Source organism: Lepisosteus platostomus, chromosome 8, assembly GCF_059453375.1.
Source record: "Lepisosteus platostomus isolate fLepPlt1 chromosome 8, fLepPlt1.hap1, whole genome shotgun sequence".
In the NCBI taxonomy this organism is placed as follows: Eukaryota; Metazoa; Chordata; class Actinopteri; order Semionotiformes; family Lepisosteidae; genus Lepisosteus; species Lepisosteus platostomus.
The window spans coordinates 8,265,133-8,279,413 of record NC_142618.1 but is presented as its reverse complement, the minus strand read 5'-3'; the positions used below and the strand labels follow the sequence as shown (position 1 = coordinate 8,279,413).

The 14,281-nt window shown below is 36.0% G+C and overlaps 1 protein-coding gene across 2 annotated transcripts in view; it reads left to right on the top strand.

The window, feature by feature from the left end:
- The window catches only part of c8h8orf34 (chromosome 8 C8orf34 homolog), a 150,589-nt gene that overhangs the window by 109,441 nt on the left and 26,867 nt on the right, over positions 1-14,281 (top strand). For both annotated transcript variants that reach the window (XM_088642285.1, XM_088642283.1), the window contains exon 11: positions 11,420-11,540. In XM_088642285.1, the coding sequence (XP_088498411.1) occupies positions 11,420-11,540 (121 nt within the window). The remainder of the gene's footprint in view (positions 1-11,419; positions 11,541-14,281) is intronic.

The following is a 14,281-nucleotide window of genomic DNA, read 5'->3' as shown; positions in this document are numbered from 1 at the left end:
TACAATGCACAGCTAGCCAATCCCAGTGAGGTAGCACACTTCTAGAATAGGTGGGTAGCTGCGTCAGCATGCCTAGGCTGCAAAGGAACAAGTAATAGGTTTATTCCATGCTGAAAAAAAGAAGAAAGAGAACACAACGTTTCGGCCGTGGAGCCTTCTTCAGGTGTCAAGAATATGCATTGTAGAATATTCTAGAATATGCATTGTCAGAAAGACGTCACAGCATGCATGCACAGAAAACATTTTCCAAAGCAGGTTTTGGCAACATGAGATTCTTGGCTTTCTTTTAAAGGAAGCTGTCCACTCCCCCACTAAACAGAATAGAAATCCATGTTCAATCCTGGCTCAGACCACTTAGTTCAGAAGACGTAATCCTCCCCAACTGTATTTTACAGCCCCGAAGAAGCTGAGCTTTCAGTTGCTCAATGTCACATCTTAAGAGTGGGAGCTCAAGATTTTCTGCATTTGCCCATTTTTTTTTTAAAAAAAGAACCTCATTTTTAAAAACGTTAGGTGCAAAATGTTTTGAAAATTAGAAGGTGCACCTTTAAGTTCACACAAAAATTAAATTCAATTAATAAGTATCAAATACTATCATTTGTTTATTTACAATAGTCATTTTCCAATAAACACAGTGGTTCACACACTGAATCTGAATTTTAGACTAATTTTAAATGACTGTGAAGTTCTGTGAAATGTGTATTGATTTCTCGGCAAATCAAATTTTCAAGCTTATATGTTTGGGTGAAACATTCCTTAGGTGACAGTGGTACAAATGTGATCTTGTCTGGTGACTACAGTATATTCAGCTGTGGTGATATAAAGAGTCAACTTTTAATAAACCAATATTGAAAATCTCCTAATCCTATATAATTTCCTGTTTTATACTCCTATATTCTGCTTTTTTCAAGATTTTGGAAGACCCTACATATATATGAGGTTCATGTAATTGACATACAATGTATTGTTCCAAATTAGCTGTAATTAGTGCACAGCATAGTAGGTTTGGCAACATAGAACTTAAAATCAAGGTTGAAGTTGCAAGAGAGGGCTTTTTAAATATGAAAAGTTTTTTTTTTCTCTGTAGAAGGTGGATTATTGTGCATCTTTTTGCAGGCAATCTTGTCTGGCACCTATTAATTAACATATTACATTTTGTAGTATGCTTTTTCAAATCAGTTGTAAAATAACAGAGGTATTTGGAGGGTGTAATTGATCAAATGTGGAATACAGCGTGCATCTACTAACAAAAATTCCTGACTGCCTAAGGGGAATAATGTAAAAAAAATATTTTAAACCCCAGTATTTTCAGTGATTTAAGTTCAGAACAGTTATTCAGTATATATACTTTTGTAAACAACATTCTAAAGGTTTTAGTGTCCTTTTGAATCCTACCAGTCAAGTATAGTAAAAATATGAAAGCCTTTTCAAGAGTCTTTCAAAGTGTTTTCCCCACCAAAACATACACATGTGAAACAGATGGAAATCGGTCCAGACATACTGGTAAAATGTACACGTTCCATTTATCTGCATTAAAATTGCATGTTGCATTTTTCACCAAAATGTGAAGACTCCTTGCAGGAAGACACACTCTGTGTGGCAACTTAATATTTATATTACTCTACAGCTTTGTTGTTTAGTTTTAGCCCATACAAGCCATTTTGCACCCTGCCTCCAGAAATATGTTCTTTGCAGTGTGATATTTGTAAAATTTGTGTCATTGTCAATTTTCTGTTACTTCTGTTTAGAATATTTTCTACAGGTTGTGCTATGCCAGATAAGTCAAGAACGAGCTGTAATTCATCCCATATGGTGATGCCAGTCTCAGAATACCTTCTGCAGCTCTAGGAGCTTAATATGGTTGTTTTCAAAGTAACTGCTTATTTCTTAGGCACATTTTCAAAAGCAATTGTAATTAGGCTTCCTAATGACTTATTAGTGTAACAAGGTGCTGGGATTTATACTTACAGTAAGTGCTCTTTTGAGTTGACTTACTTTCCTTGAACAGGGCAGCACGTCTGTACTCATACCGATCTCTGTGGGACTGCAGCAGTGGGGAAATAGAACTGCGGAGAACATAGACTTTCTTATTAATGATGACTGACATTTTCATTTCCTCAACAGCAAGATGATTTTAATAACAAAGTTAATCCCGTCTGATATTACAGCTTACTGAAGGTGGATAAAAGCTGGAAGTCTTTTCAAGCTAGGTATCGTGTGTTTAGAATATAAAAATCGCAATATTAAAATGTCGGGAACAGCATTAGAGAAGCTGTTCTCATGACTAAGTCTGTTAATGCTGTGTTAATCTTCTAAGCCTAAAATAGAATTTTTAATAATCATAATGAATTCAATAAATGAAACTAATTTCATGAAATTGTATTAAAACTAATTGTATCTCAAAGTGGAATTATATAATAATACATATAGAACAAAAATGTTTTTGTTGTAGTTTGGGTAATAGATTTGTGCCAGTATTGGTATTGTAGAGTTAGTGGAGGACCTACAAAATGTAATATTCTAGTGATTTGATCAAGGATAAGTTGCACATTTAATTTCTCCAAATAGAAATCCTGGTCAATGGTCAATGATCTAGAACTGATTTCTAATCTAAAAGTGGGACATTCCTGTTTGGATCAAGGGAGGGATCAAGTTCAAGGAAGCTTATGATGACCTTGCCAAATTGTCAGTTGTAGCTGAAATTGCTGTGTAGGGGACTACAACAAGTATCGGGTGCTCACAGTTCTCATAATGACCATCAATAAATGTCATTTTACAATATTTTAAAATGATTAATGTATAAAGACATAAGGACAGTATAAATAGGTTATAAATGCACTTTTTCCTAAGCATAGAAATGAAACTATTTTGGCAGAGTAGTTATTAGTTCTTTACTTGTTGTTTTTGTCCTTTTTTGACTGGCTTTAAAATCACCCTTTTCATTTAGTAACACAATTGGAGGCCTGGATAACGTATGGCATAGACATACAGTATGAAACACCATCTAAAGTGGCAGTTACCAAAGGTGATAATTACCACATAAATGTCGCGGTTGAATTCTTCATTAAATCAATTACAAAGGCAATTTCAATATCGTTTCTGTTGGATTCACCAAAATTTGTTATTGATTCCTTATTAAGTCCCAGATTCTATTAAATTAATTCTTTATTAAGTTTTAGATTCTAACTGTGTTTCTGGATCTTTCTTGTAATATACTGTACGTCCTAAAGCAAAATAACCCAAAACTAGTTTTTCTGTTGCATGATGAAACTGACTCAGCTGTCTTTATATTGCCAATTGTCATCTTCGGAAATGTTTTTTCATTTTTACTTGGATAGATTTCGTATTTTGCAAATGTTTGTCATTTTTAAAAGTGAACAGACATGAAATATTGGTGGTTTTCTCTGTTGTGGTTTTATTTCTGTAAGCCAAACTCACTGTCTAATTAGTGCAACAATAAATGTATATTTAGAGAGTAAATTATACACCCGACATTGAAAGTAAGAGAGACAGTCAGCAGACAGTATTGAATACACAAGCCTAATTACACTGGAGAAGCTGGATTTATTGCTCTTTGTATTAATGCAGAATATATGAGCTCTTGCTTGTTTTCACGAAAAGGTTGTATACTCATATGCAGCCTTTTGATGGTTGAGGCAATTCTCCATACCCTAGTCCCCTGGCAGAAATACTTTTGAACTTGTTATGCAGTCATGGTTATTTTATCTTTGTTTATTCTGTTGAAATTGAAACCAGGTCTATACGTTTTCCAATCCAACAATAACAAAATAAAAATAATCTTTATTATTATTGCTTACATCTATATTGTGTATATACAGGTAGGTGTATGCTGTATACACATATATATAAGATATAGTGCCATTCTGGACACTCTACTCAAAGCGTTTTACAGGTAATGGGGAATCCCACTCTCACCACCAATATGCAGCAACCAAAGAGCAACAGAATGGCAGCTGTCAGTTGGGAGGAGAACAGAGTAACGAAGCCAACTCATAGAAGGGGATTATTAGGAGGCCATAACTGATAAAGGCCAGGGGGAGTTTTGGCAAGGACACCAGGGGAAAAAAATATATGTGTGGGTTCTGCTCATGTTACGTTGTTTTTATGCAGCTAGTCATCTACACTGATGACCTCCAAAGTGTTACCAGCTCCACTGCCTAATGAGGAACTAATACAGGACAAGCTCCTGCACTTTTTCACCTTTTCTAAGTTTCTTTAATTGGAACATATGCCAACTAAATTGTGCAATCAAACTTTCAATGTAATATACTATTTAATTAGTGAAGTTATACTTTATTTTCATTATAGTATTGTCATGTAGTTTATTAAATACTCAAGCTGTGCTCTATTGGTACATGTCTTCCAGACCATATTGTTTTTCTCATGTTGTTATAAGGAAGAATGCTGAGGTTGTAGAGGGCTTTGTGCTTCTCCACTTTAAATGTAAGTTTTACATTTCACACCTTTGAAGTTATTTTTGATTTCAACTTTGCACTGCAAGCAGGATCCGAGATGCGGTTTGACTGCTTATCATCCCAAAACTGAAGGGAAGACAAACATAAATTACACAATGAGACACCTTGTGTAACATAGGTTACAGAAGATTTTGTATGCACAGTACAAATGTGCAGTAGCTATGTTCATTCGATCATGTCTTCCGTCCCCCTCCTCCATCATTATCCAGTCAACCTTCTCAACCACAGAAACTGGGCTCATCAGCATCTTTGCAAGCATCTTATAATTCTGAGTTTTGGGAGGTACTAGGCAGTTTGGACACAATATTAGAATGTTATAATGTATAAAAAACATCCACATTGCTCTGCCACACCTCTACAACACGCTGTTGGTGTTAAGTGCCATGTTGGCTTCAGTGGGCATGAAACAGGCAGGCAGATGCAAAATGCATATAAAAGCCTTGTTGAAGTTGCAGCTAGATCAGACCAGTCTTGAGGGAGGCAGTATGATTTACATTGAATCCCGGTTCAAGCAGACCTGGTGGCAGAAGGCTGGAACACAGTTTTACACAGTGCAATAAAAAAAAAAACACTGTCCAAAACACAAGAAAAAAAGCTTAAAATCTTTGAGCTACCAAGACTTCTTATTGTATATACAGTATATATATTTATGAGGGGTGTCACCCCAGTGTCATGGCCAAATTTCCCATTGGCCTTTACCAATCATGGCCTCCTAATAATGCGGGTCTATGAACTGGCTTCATCACCCTGTTCTCCTCCCCACTGAGAGCTGGTGTGTGGTGAGTGTGCTGGTGCAGAATTGGCTGCTGTCACATCATCCAAGTGGGGCTGCACACTGGTGGTGGTGGAGGGGAGTCCCCATTACCTGTAAAGTGCTTTTAGTGTAGTGGCCAGAAAAGCGCTATGTAAGTGTAAGCAATTATTGTTATTATATATAAAGCTGCTTCCCAATTTTAGTTTCTCTTGCGAAAATACAAAACAATAACGTTTTTAATCAACATCTCAAAGTTTCAAAAATTTCTGGGTAATGTGGTTCAGACCAAAGCTACTATTTTATCTCGACCGGCCATCCTGTTAAGTACCAGTGAAGGCTATTTGAGGCCAAATGTCATGCAAACCAATGTGTCAAGGCACTTCTCTAAGAATTTAATTATATACTATAAGATTATGCTTTTCTAGGTATATGACACTGGTCAGTTTTGGAAGTGATGTAAATCTGTCAACAATAGTAATTCCCCACTAATGCAATTATTACATTGAAATAATTTATTTTAAAGAGGGATCTAATCAAAATGAGCTGGACATCGCATGATGTTTACCACTGCAATTTACGTTGCATGCCTTTCCTATTAATATCACAGAATTACTTTGCTAGTGTGGGAAGCTGCTTTGCAATCTTTAATAAACAACTTGCCGACACAGAAGCTGCTTTTTGAATGAAAAAATTCTTTGAAAAAAGCAATTGTGAACACAATATGATAGCTCTAAACATGAGACTGTCATAAATCCTGCATTTGTTTGCGGCAACATGTTCAAAACTTCAATGCTGCAAGTAGAAAACAAAATCTGGAATAATCATTTATTTTTTTCCTCTCCTTACTTTTTCTGAATCCCATATCCTGCAAACAAACAAAGTTTCTTTTAAACTGGCTTTACAGCCTGGTTTGTGGGATTGAGGTAATGTGCTTAGTGGTGTTGACTTCCACAAGGGTGGGCGTCCCATGCCTGCACAGGGTTACCCTGCCCTCAGTGTGGATAAATGTGGCAAAGAATGAATCAGAATCACTTTATGTGTACATGACAAAATGTCTTTATGTATCAGGCTTGTGGTACAGTATTTCACGTGCCAGTGCAGGCTCATTGAGACCACATGTTTTATAAACTGATGTGTCAAGGTACTTTTCTGAGCCTATACGTAAGGTTAGAAATTAGAGGAGGCCATCTGGCCTGATTGGTAGTTTCTTATTGATTCAAGGACCTCATCCAGTTATTTCTTGAAGGACGCCAAAGTATCATCTTCAACCACATGGCAAATAAAAGTACTGTAAATACTGTATGTCCCTCATAGTCTTGGTTATACAGTAAGTGGCTTGCACATAGTTTCCACTTGAGTCCTCTGTTCATGTTTCACACTGTTCATTCTGAAGAAGTCCACTGTGTTGACTTTGTCAAGGCTTTTGAGGAATTTGAATACTTGCATCAAGTCGTCATGTAGCCTTCTGTGTTCTCTGCTTCTCTGTGTTCTGTTCCTTCAGTCAGTCAGTGCAGCACGTTCCTTTAAGTACTCTCCCTTTTGCTCTTAGAGTTAGAGTTGTTCTGGTTTGGTCTGTTTTCTTCATTCCATTGTTGCATTCCCTGTTAGAAAACAGATTTAACAGTGTCCTCTCACAACCCTGGATACCCAGATTCTCTTTTCTTGGGCTAAGAGGAGGTCCGTTGGCTTTTTATTAATAGACATTGGAAAAATTCACCTTGAATCCAGTAGTGTGTATACAGTAGTTTATTGACTACATTCCAACATTATTTCATATAATGCTACTACAGCTAGTATATATATACAGTATATATTTAGCAACGCTGTGATTTGGTGATTGTACATGTTCAAACTTTTAGATGATATATATATATTCCAGACAGTGCTGCTCCAGACATGAGCTACTGTATGTCATTTTTTGACTTGACCATGGGACTGACCATGTGGCTGTGCCAGACTGGATGAATGCCAGTGTATCATTGCCAAGCAAGAGTGTTTAGCACTGTGTGCCAGGGACTGGTGAGCTTGCAGGGTCATCAGTGTGAGTTGCAGCTCCCCTCCCTCTCTGCAGCAGATGGCTTGACAAGAACACAACCAGGTGAACATGTTTGCAGTGTGCCTGTGCAAAATAAAGCTTGACTGTTGGAAAATGAGGTCATTGCGAATTGGAGAATCCAAATCAAGGAGTTAAAGAGAAAGACATTTAATTGCAGTAAGAATAATCTATGTTATCATTTTATAGTCTCCCATGATGATGTTTCATAACAGCTAGTGTTGTGGAGTGAAAACAAATAACTGAAAAAAAAAATGTTATTCCATCAAGCATTTGTTGCTGAATGAGCTACAGTGCCTTGCGAAAGTATTCGGCCCCCTTGAACTTTTCAACCTTTTGCCACATTTCAGGCTTCAAACATAAAGATATAATTTTTTTATTTTATGTGAAGAATCACCAACAACTGGGACACAATTGTGAAGTGGAACGAAATCTATTGGATTTTTGAAACTTTTTTAACTAATAAAAAAATGAAAAGTGGGGCGTGCAAAATTATTCGGCCCCTTTACTTTCAGTGCAGCAAACTCACTCCAGAAGTTCAGCGAGGATCTCTGAATGATCCAATGTTGTCCTAAATGACTGATGGTGATAAATAGAATCCACCTGTGTGTAATCAAGTCTCAGTATAAATGCACCTGCTCTGTGATAGTCTCAAGGTTCTGTTGAAAGCGCAGAGAGCATCATGAAGACCAAGGAACACACCAGGCAGGTCCGTAATACTGTTGTGGAGAAGTTTAAAGCCGGATTTGGATACAAAAAGATTTCCCAAGCTTCAAACATCCCAAGGAGCACTGTGCAAGCGATCATCTTGAAATGGAAGGAGTATCAGACCACTGCAAATCTACCAAGACCTGGCCGTCCCTCTAAACTTTCAGCTCAGACAAGGAGAAGACTGATCAGAGATGCAGCCAAGAGGCCCATGATCACTCTGGATGAACTGCAGAGAACTACAGCTGAGGTGGGAGAGTCTGTCCATAGGACAACAATCAGTCTTACACTGCACAAATCTGGCCTTTATGGAAGAGTGGCAAGAAGAAAGCCATTTCTCAAAGATATCCATAAAAAGTCTCGTCTAAAGTTTGCCACAAGCCACCTGGGAGACACCCCAAACATGTGGAAGAAGGTGCTCTGGTCAGATGAAACCAAAATCGAACTTTTTGGCCACAATGCAAAACGATATGTTTGGCGTAAAAGCAACACAGCTCATCACCCTCAACACACCATCCCCACTGTCAAACATGGTGGTGGCAGCATCATGGTTTGGGCCTGCTTTTCTTCAGCAGGGACAGGGAAGATGGTTAAAATTGAGGGGAAGATGGATGCAGCCAAATACAGGACCATTCTGGATGAAAACCTGTTGGAGTCTGCAAAAGACCTGAAACTGGGACGGAGATTTATCTTCCAACAAGACAATGATCCCAAACATACAGCAAAATCTACAAAGGAATGGTTCACAAATAAACGTATCCAGGTGTTTGAATGGCCAAGTCAAAGTCCAGACCTGAATCCAATCGAGAATCTGTGGAAAGAGCTGAAAACTGCTGTTCACAAACGCTCTCCATCCAACCTCACTGAGCTCGAGCTGTTTTGCAAGGAAGAATGGGCAAGAATTTCAGTCTCTCGATGTGCAAAACTGATAGAGACATACCCCAAGCGACTTGCAGCTGTAATCGCAGCAAAAGGTGGCTCTACAAAGTATTAACACAAGGGGGCCGAATAATTTTGCACGCCCCACTTTTCATTTTTTTATTAGTTAAAAAAGTTTCAAAAATCCAATAGATTTCGTTCCACTTCACAATTGTGTCCCACTTGTTGGTGATTCTTCACATAAAATAAAAAATTTATATCTTTATGTTTGAAGCCTGAAATGTGGCAAAAGGTTGAAAAGTTCAAGGGGGCCGAATACTTTCGCAAGGCACTGTAGGTGACGAAGGTCTATCATTAGTGTCACATGTGCTGCACCTATGCATCTATGGGGTACATTTTTGTCTTCAGTTTGTTTCTCTGGCAAATTAATGTGGCTGAGTCGTGACCCTTCATTCACCACAAACCTAGTACCCAGTATACTAAATAGGAAAATAGAAGCACAGGACATTTTCTTCTCAGGAATTAATGTAGCATGCCAGCGCTATTATTAATTCAAATCATTTACCCTCTGAAAGCACATAGAAGTGTTTTACTGTCTGTCCAATAATTACATCAACAGATAAATATCTAAGATGTTCAAAAAGCTTTGTTTAGCTTTGTTATTGTAAACTTTGACATAGCTTAGTCATGACGCCAGCAATGCAGATGTCAGAAACATCATAAAATAAACAACTCAGCCATGAAAATTGGATTTATATCTCTCAGACACGTTAAATGTTCAATGTAAAACATACTTTAGGATTGCATTTAGATGCAAGCTTGTTTTATTTTTCTCATGCAGTCATGATGTTAAAAAGGAAATATTTAATGTAAGGATATTTCTGAACAGTGTACTACTGCTACTGAATATTAAATTTATGTCGATCATTTTCATTAATTAGATGCAATACATTTTTAAAAGCTTTGCGCTTTTTAAAACATTTATTCTGAACTAGTAATTTTGCAGCTCTTTTAAAACTGAGGTTTCCAACCTTGTTGCTTTTTGTTTATGACATTGCTTATACTGACCAAACATAAAGCTGTTTGAAGCAGTTTGATCAAATGTGGGAGATGCATCAGTACACAAGCTCTACTTCTAAAAGACAAGTAGAGTTTAATTCTATACTCAACAGCTAAGATGTAGCTTTTTAAATCATTTGGCTGTGGAGCAATGAAATTCAACTGTACTTGCCTTTTAGAAGTAAAACCTCTAGTTCTTCTTTTAAAGACACCTGTGACACCTGAGTCAATATCTGGTGATTAGTTGTATTACCTGGCTTCAGTTATTATTTATGCTATGACAGACACTACTTGGATCTGTAGTGAAGCTTAATGACACATAAAGGAACCTGTCAGCTGTGTCTTCAGGCACTGTCCTAAAGTTTGCTATGACAATTGTTTTCCTTAACATTTCTTTTTACCAATTACACTGACATTTCCAAAAAGTAGACCATGCTTCCACCTACAGTATTTCCTGTATCGGGGGGATTGTTTATAGGACTGAAGATGATTTGTAGAGCTATTTTGAAATAACATGGTTGTATCAATCATTTTTCTATTAAGTTGACTAAAATGAAAAGCTATATATGGACTGCCAAATACTAATACAGTAATTTTGTACTGATTTTAATACATTTTCTTTTTTGGGTCCATAGTTAGTCATTGTACAGTAAATAACATACTGGATAAAATTAAAGGTATTCATACATTTAAATCTATTAGACTATTCTGGTGACCTTTTTGTGTCAAAGCCACATTATTCATAATTATCAAGATGAAGATTAAATGGACGTTTTTATTCACGTATCCTGACTTCACAAGACTACATTTATGAGAATAAAACTATTCTATGAGATAAAACTTAATTGGGAATGTGTCTTATTTAATGCTCTCTTTTAAATACTGCTACTATAATTGATAGAAATAGGGAACAGACCTGAAAGAACCTAGATTTGTAGAGGACGTATCATATATACTGTATATACAGTATACTGTATATGTATTTAGAAAAGAAACTGGATTATGTGCGTTACACATGCAGGATAAAACTTTGACTCAATGTAAACAATAACTAGTTAACTACTTGTACTGCTTTGAGCTTTATTTCAAAAGTATAAATTTGAAAACCAAATGAGACTTCAAAGAAACTACAAAAAATTCTGGCGAACTTTCTAGCATGATGCCAGAACATTCACAGTTGCAAACAAAATTGAGTGACACGAACTAGCTCAATGTAATTTTACTGTTATTGCCTTCACTGGTGATATAGCAATAATGTTAGTAATCTGCAATAATTCCAAGTTTTTTCTTTTCATTATAGCGAAGCTTTCATTATGACTTATTGCGGCTCAAAATGCTTTTTGTCCCCATAAAAACGATAATTGCTTCTCATTATAACAGATTTGGCTTTAATATTTAGCAATTGTTGCAGAAATACTGCAGCACATTTTAAGGTTCTTTCTTGTAATGCGACTTTTTCATCTGAACTAGCGTCAACCAGTCTGGGATTCCGAGATCATGTCTGCCAGAGGGGGAACCTCCCCAAGCCAGAAACAACTGAGGGAGTCCTTCTTCAGTAAGGAACTGCTGTGTATGGAGAAACATCTTGCTGGTATGTGCGCACGGGCATTTTTATTAAGCAATGAATATTGAGGGCTAAGATAAACCCCAAACTCTGCATTGTATCCACTAACTGTTTTATTATCAATGACACATCTGAAGAAAATTTTAATCAGCCCTTTGTTCTTGCCCCCAAAATATTTTGGAACCAAGGAGCTTGATTGGCTGACTAAAAACTGATCTACCAATTAATGAATTTGGAAAAACAATCACCGAGAACATCTTTTACTGATTTAACAAACCAAGCAGCACCGAGTCAAAAGTGTGTGTGTGTGTGTGTGTGTGTGTTTGGGAAGGGGGGAACTGGCAAATTCGTGTCTGAGAATCAAAAACGATTGCTGCGCATGACCCAGTGTATTTTATCAGTTTTGATCTTTTTCTTGAAACGATGCAAAGATCAGGCAATTCTACAGCATTTGTAAAGAGAAAGGCTTAAGCTGAGGATTGGAAACGTTTTTATTAGTGACTTGAAAGTATCATGGTAGACCAAAGGCAACACTACCATAAGGCATCAAATTTAAGACATGTGCCTTCCAGTTCTTTGTTTGTTCATGTCTTGCCTTTTATTTTGGATCACTGTAGAAAACCACATATATTTTAAATTGACCAAGTTATGCAAGGCACATTGTGTACTACTCTTTAGAGTATTATGACTCATGCTAATCATTCTAAATTCTAATCCATATGCAAATTGCAAGTCTTCTCACTCTCAGTCAGACAATACATTTTACCGTTTACTGCCTTCAAGAAAAACTTTTCACATATAAGGACACCTTTTGTGACAAAAGATTCTTGCTATCCTAAATCTGATCATATAAGGCTTTCAAGCCTTTAGATTGAATTGACAATGTGTTATTTTGTGGAAAGCTGTTTTGAAAAAGTAACACCTCAAAAAAGCAGTGCACTTACCCCTTGAACAGCCTAATTTCCTCCTTCTAGAATTTATTATCTGATAATGTTTAGCAATTTCTCAATTTAATTTTATTTGCATTTTTGTGGTCACCTTGTGGTCATCTCTTTTCTTTTTTTGATAAGCCATCCAATTATTGACAAAGATTCAAATTACTTTACTTTAAAGTTTAAAATACTTTATATTAAAGTTTGTCGATTAGTGTGGTTTCCACCTACACAAATTTGGTTTAACGTGATTTCATCAATAGGACCTACAATGTTACCCCTTTTCTCTCACAGCTCACACATTCATACTATAACTCGCTCTTACCTCTGTTATTTCTTCTCTGTAAATAAAATTCAAGCATAGCATATACATAATAAGGCGCAAACTGAGAGTTTTTATCAAAATATAGTGTTAATAAAGCAGTAACATTTCTAAAACGTTTGATTTTAAGTTGCGTCTGGACTGCAATCTTGCTGCATTTACATTGTTGCTTATGGGAATTTTGTGCCCAACCAACACAATTCCACCTTACATGAGAATTTTGAGAGACTGTATATTTATATTTATAGATGACACAATGACAAAAACACAATCTTTGGGATTTTGCTGGCCACATGTGCTCTTGACTTCCACATTCTTGGGAGAATAATGTCATTTTGTATTCTTGATTTTATTGCATAAGAAATTTATAGAGATTCCCATTAACTGATTTTTATATACAGCTGTTGGTACCCATTTATAAAGATGGGTTTGCTGGAACAGTCTTGGAAAAATACCTTGCTAAAGGGAATGGATCTGTTTCTTGCTATTATAAGACATTTTACCGTCTTTAGTGCTACCTCTCTCAAATGAATACAGTTATAATTCATAATAATAATGAATGAATTTGGGTCCTTCAATTAAAAATAAAGATGTCTGCAATTGCTAATTTAAAAAAGCTTAGTCATTAGTAAATTTATAATATGAAAATGCTGCTGTTCTGACATAATCTTTTAGTTTGCCAGTCCGGGTAGTCCCATGCAGTCTGAATCTAATATTGCCTCCGTCATGTGGGATGAGTCATTCTGAATGCAGCCTAGTATCTCTTTGATTGTGTTCAGCTCAGCCCTTTATAAAGTCACATTCTTAGATCATAAGTCAATACGGATACTAAAATGTTTGTCTGAAGCTGTTTTTGCATTGCATTGCACTTGTTATAATATTTAAGCTATATTTATTAGTTAAGCAATTCATATAAAAAATGATAAGGGGTCATGTTGGATGCTTAACAGACTGGCTACTGTTAAAACAAATAACAAAATAACTTAAATGAATCAAGTCAATCATATACATTTACCTTAAACTAAAGTGATGTTTAAAATGTTAACATGTACATGTATAAAAAATTAGGTTTTATATTGTAAATTCCTTGCTGTTCTCAAGTAGCTTCCTCAATTGTTGTCTTAATAACTTCCATTAAGAATATAGTAAAATAGTCAAATTATCAAATGCAGATATATGACTTGTAACCACTATTTCAAATATTATCTCAGACACTTGTATCAGGTGATACAAAATAATATCAAGATTCTTCCCAGGTTCATTGTACTAGGCTGAATTATAATTTACACCTAAATTGCAGTCTTTAGCATATTTTCAACACTATACATGTATGATATACACTGTTAATAAATGTCAGTGATGATGAATGTTGAGTATCAAACAGTGAAGCTGTTCAATATGTTCCTAAGGAACATATAGAAAAGAAAGCTACATCTCATTTAGAATGGTAGAATTTAAATTAAATTTGATCAAATTAATAATTAGCAATCTATTTATGTTTGAAATTTGTTGAT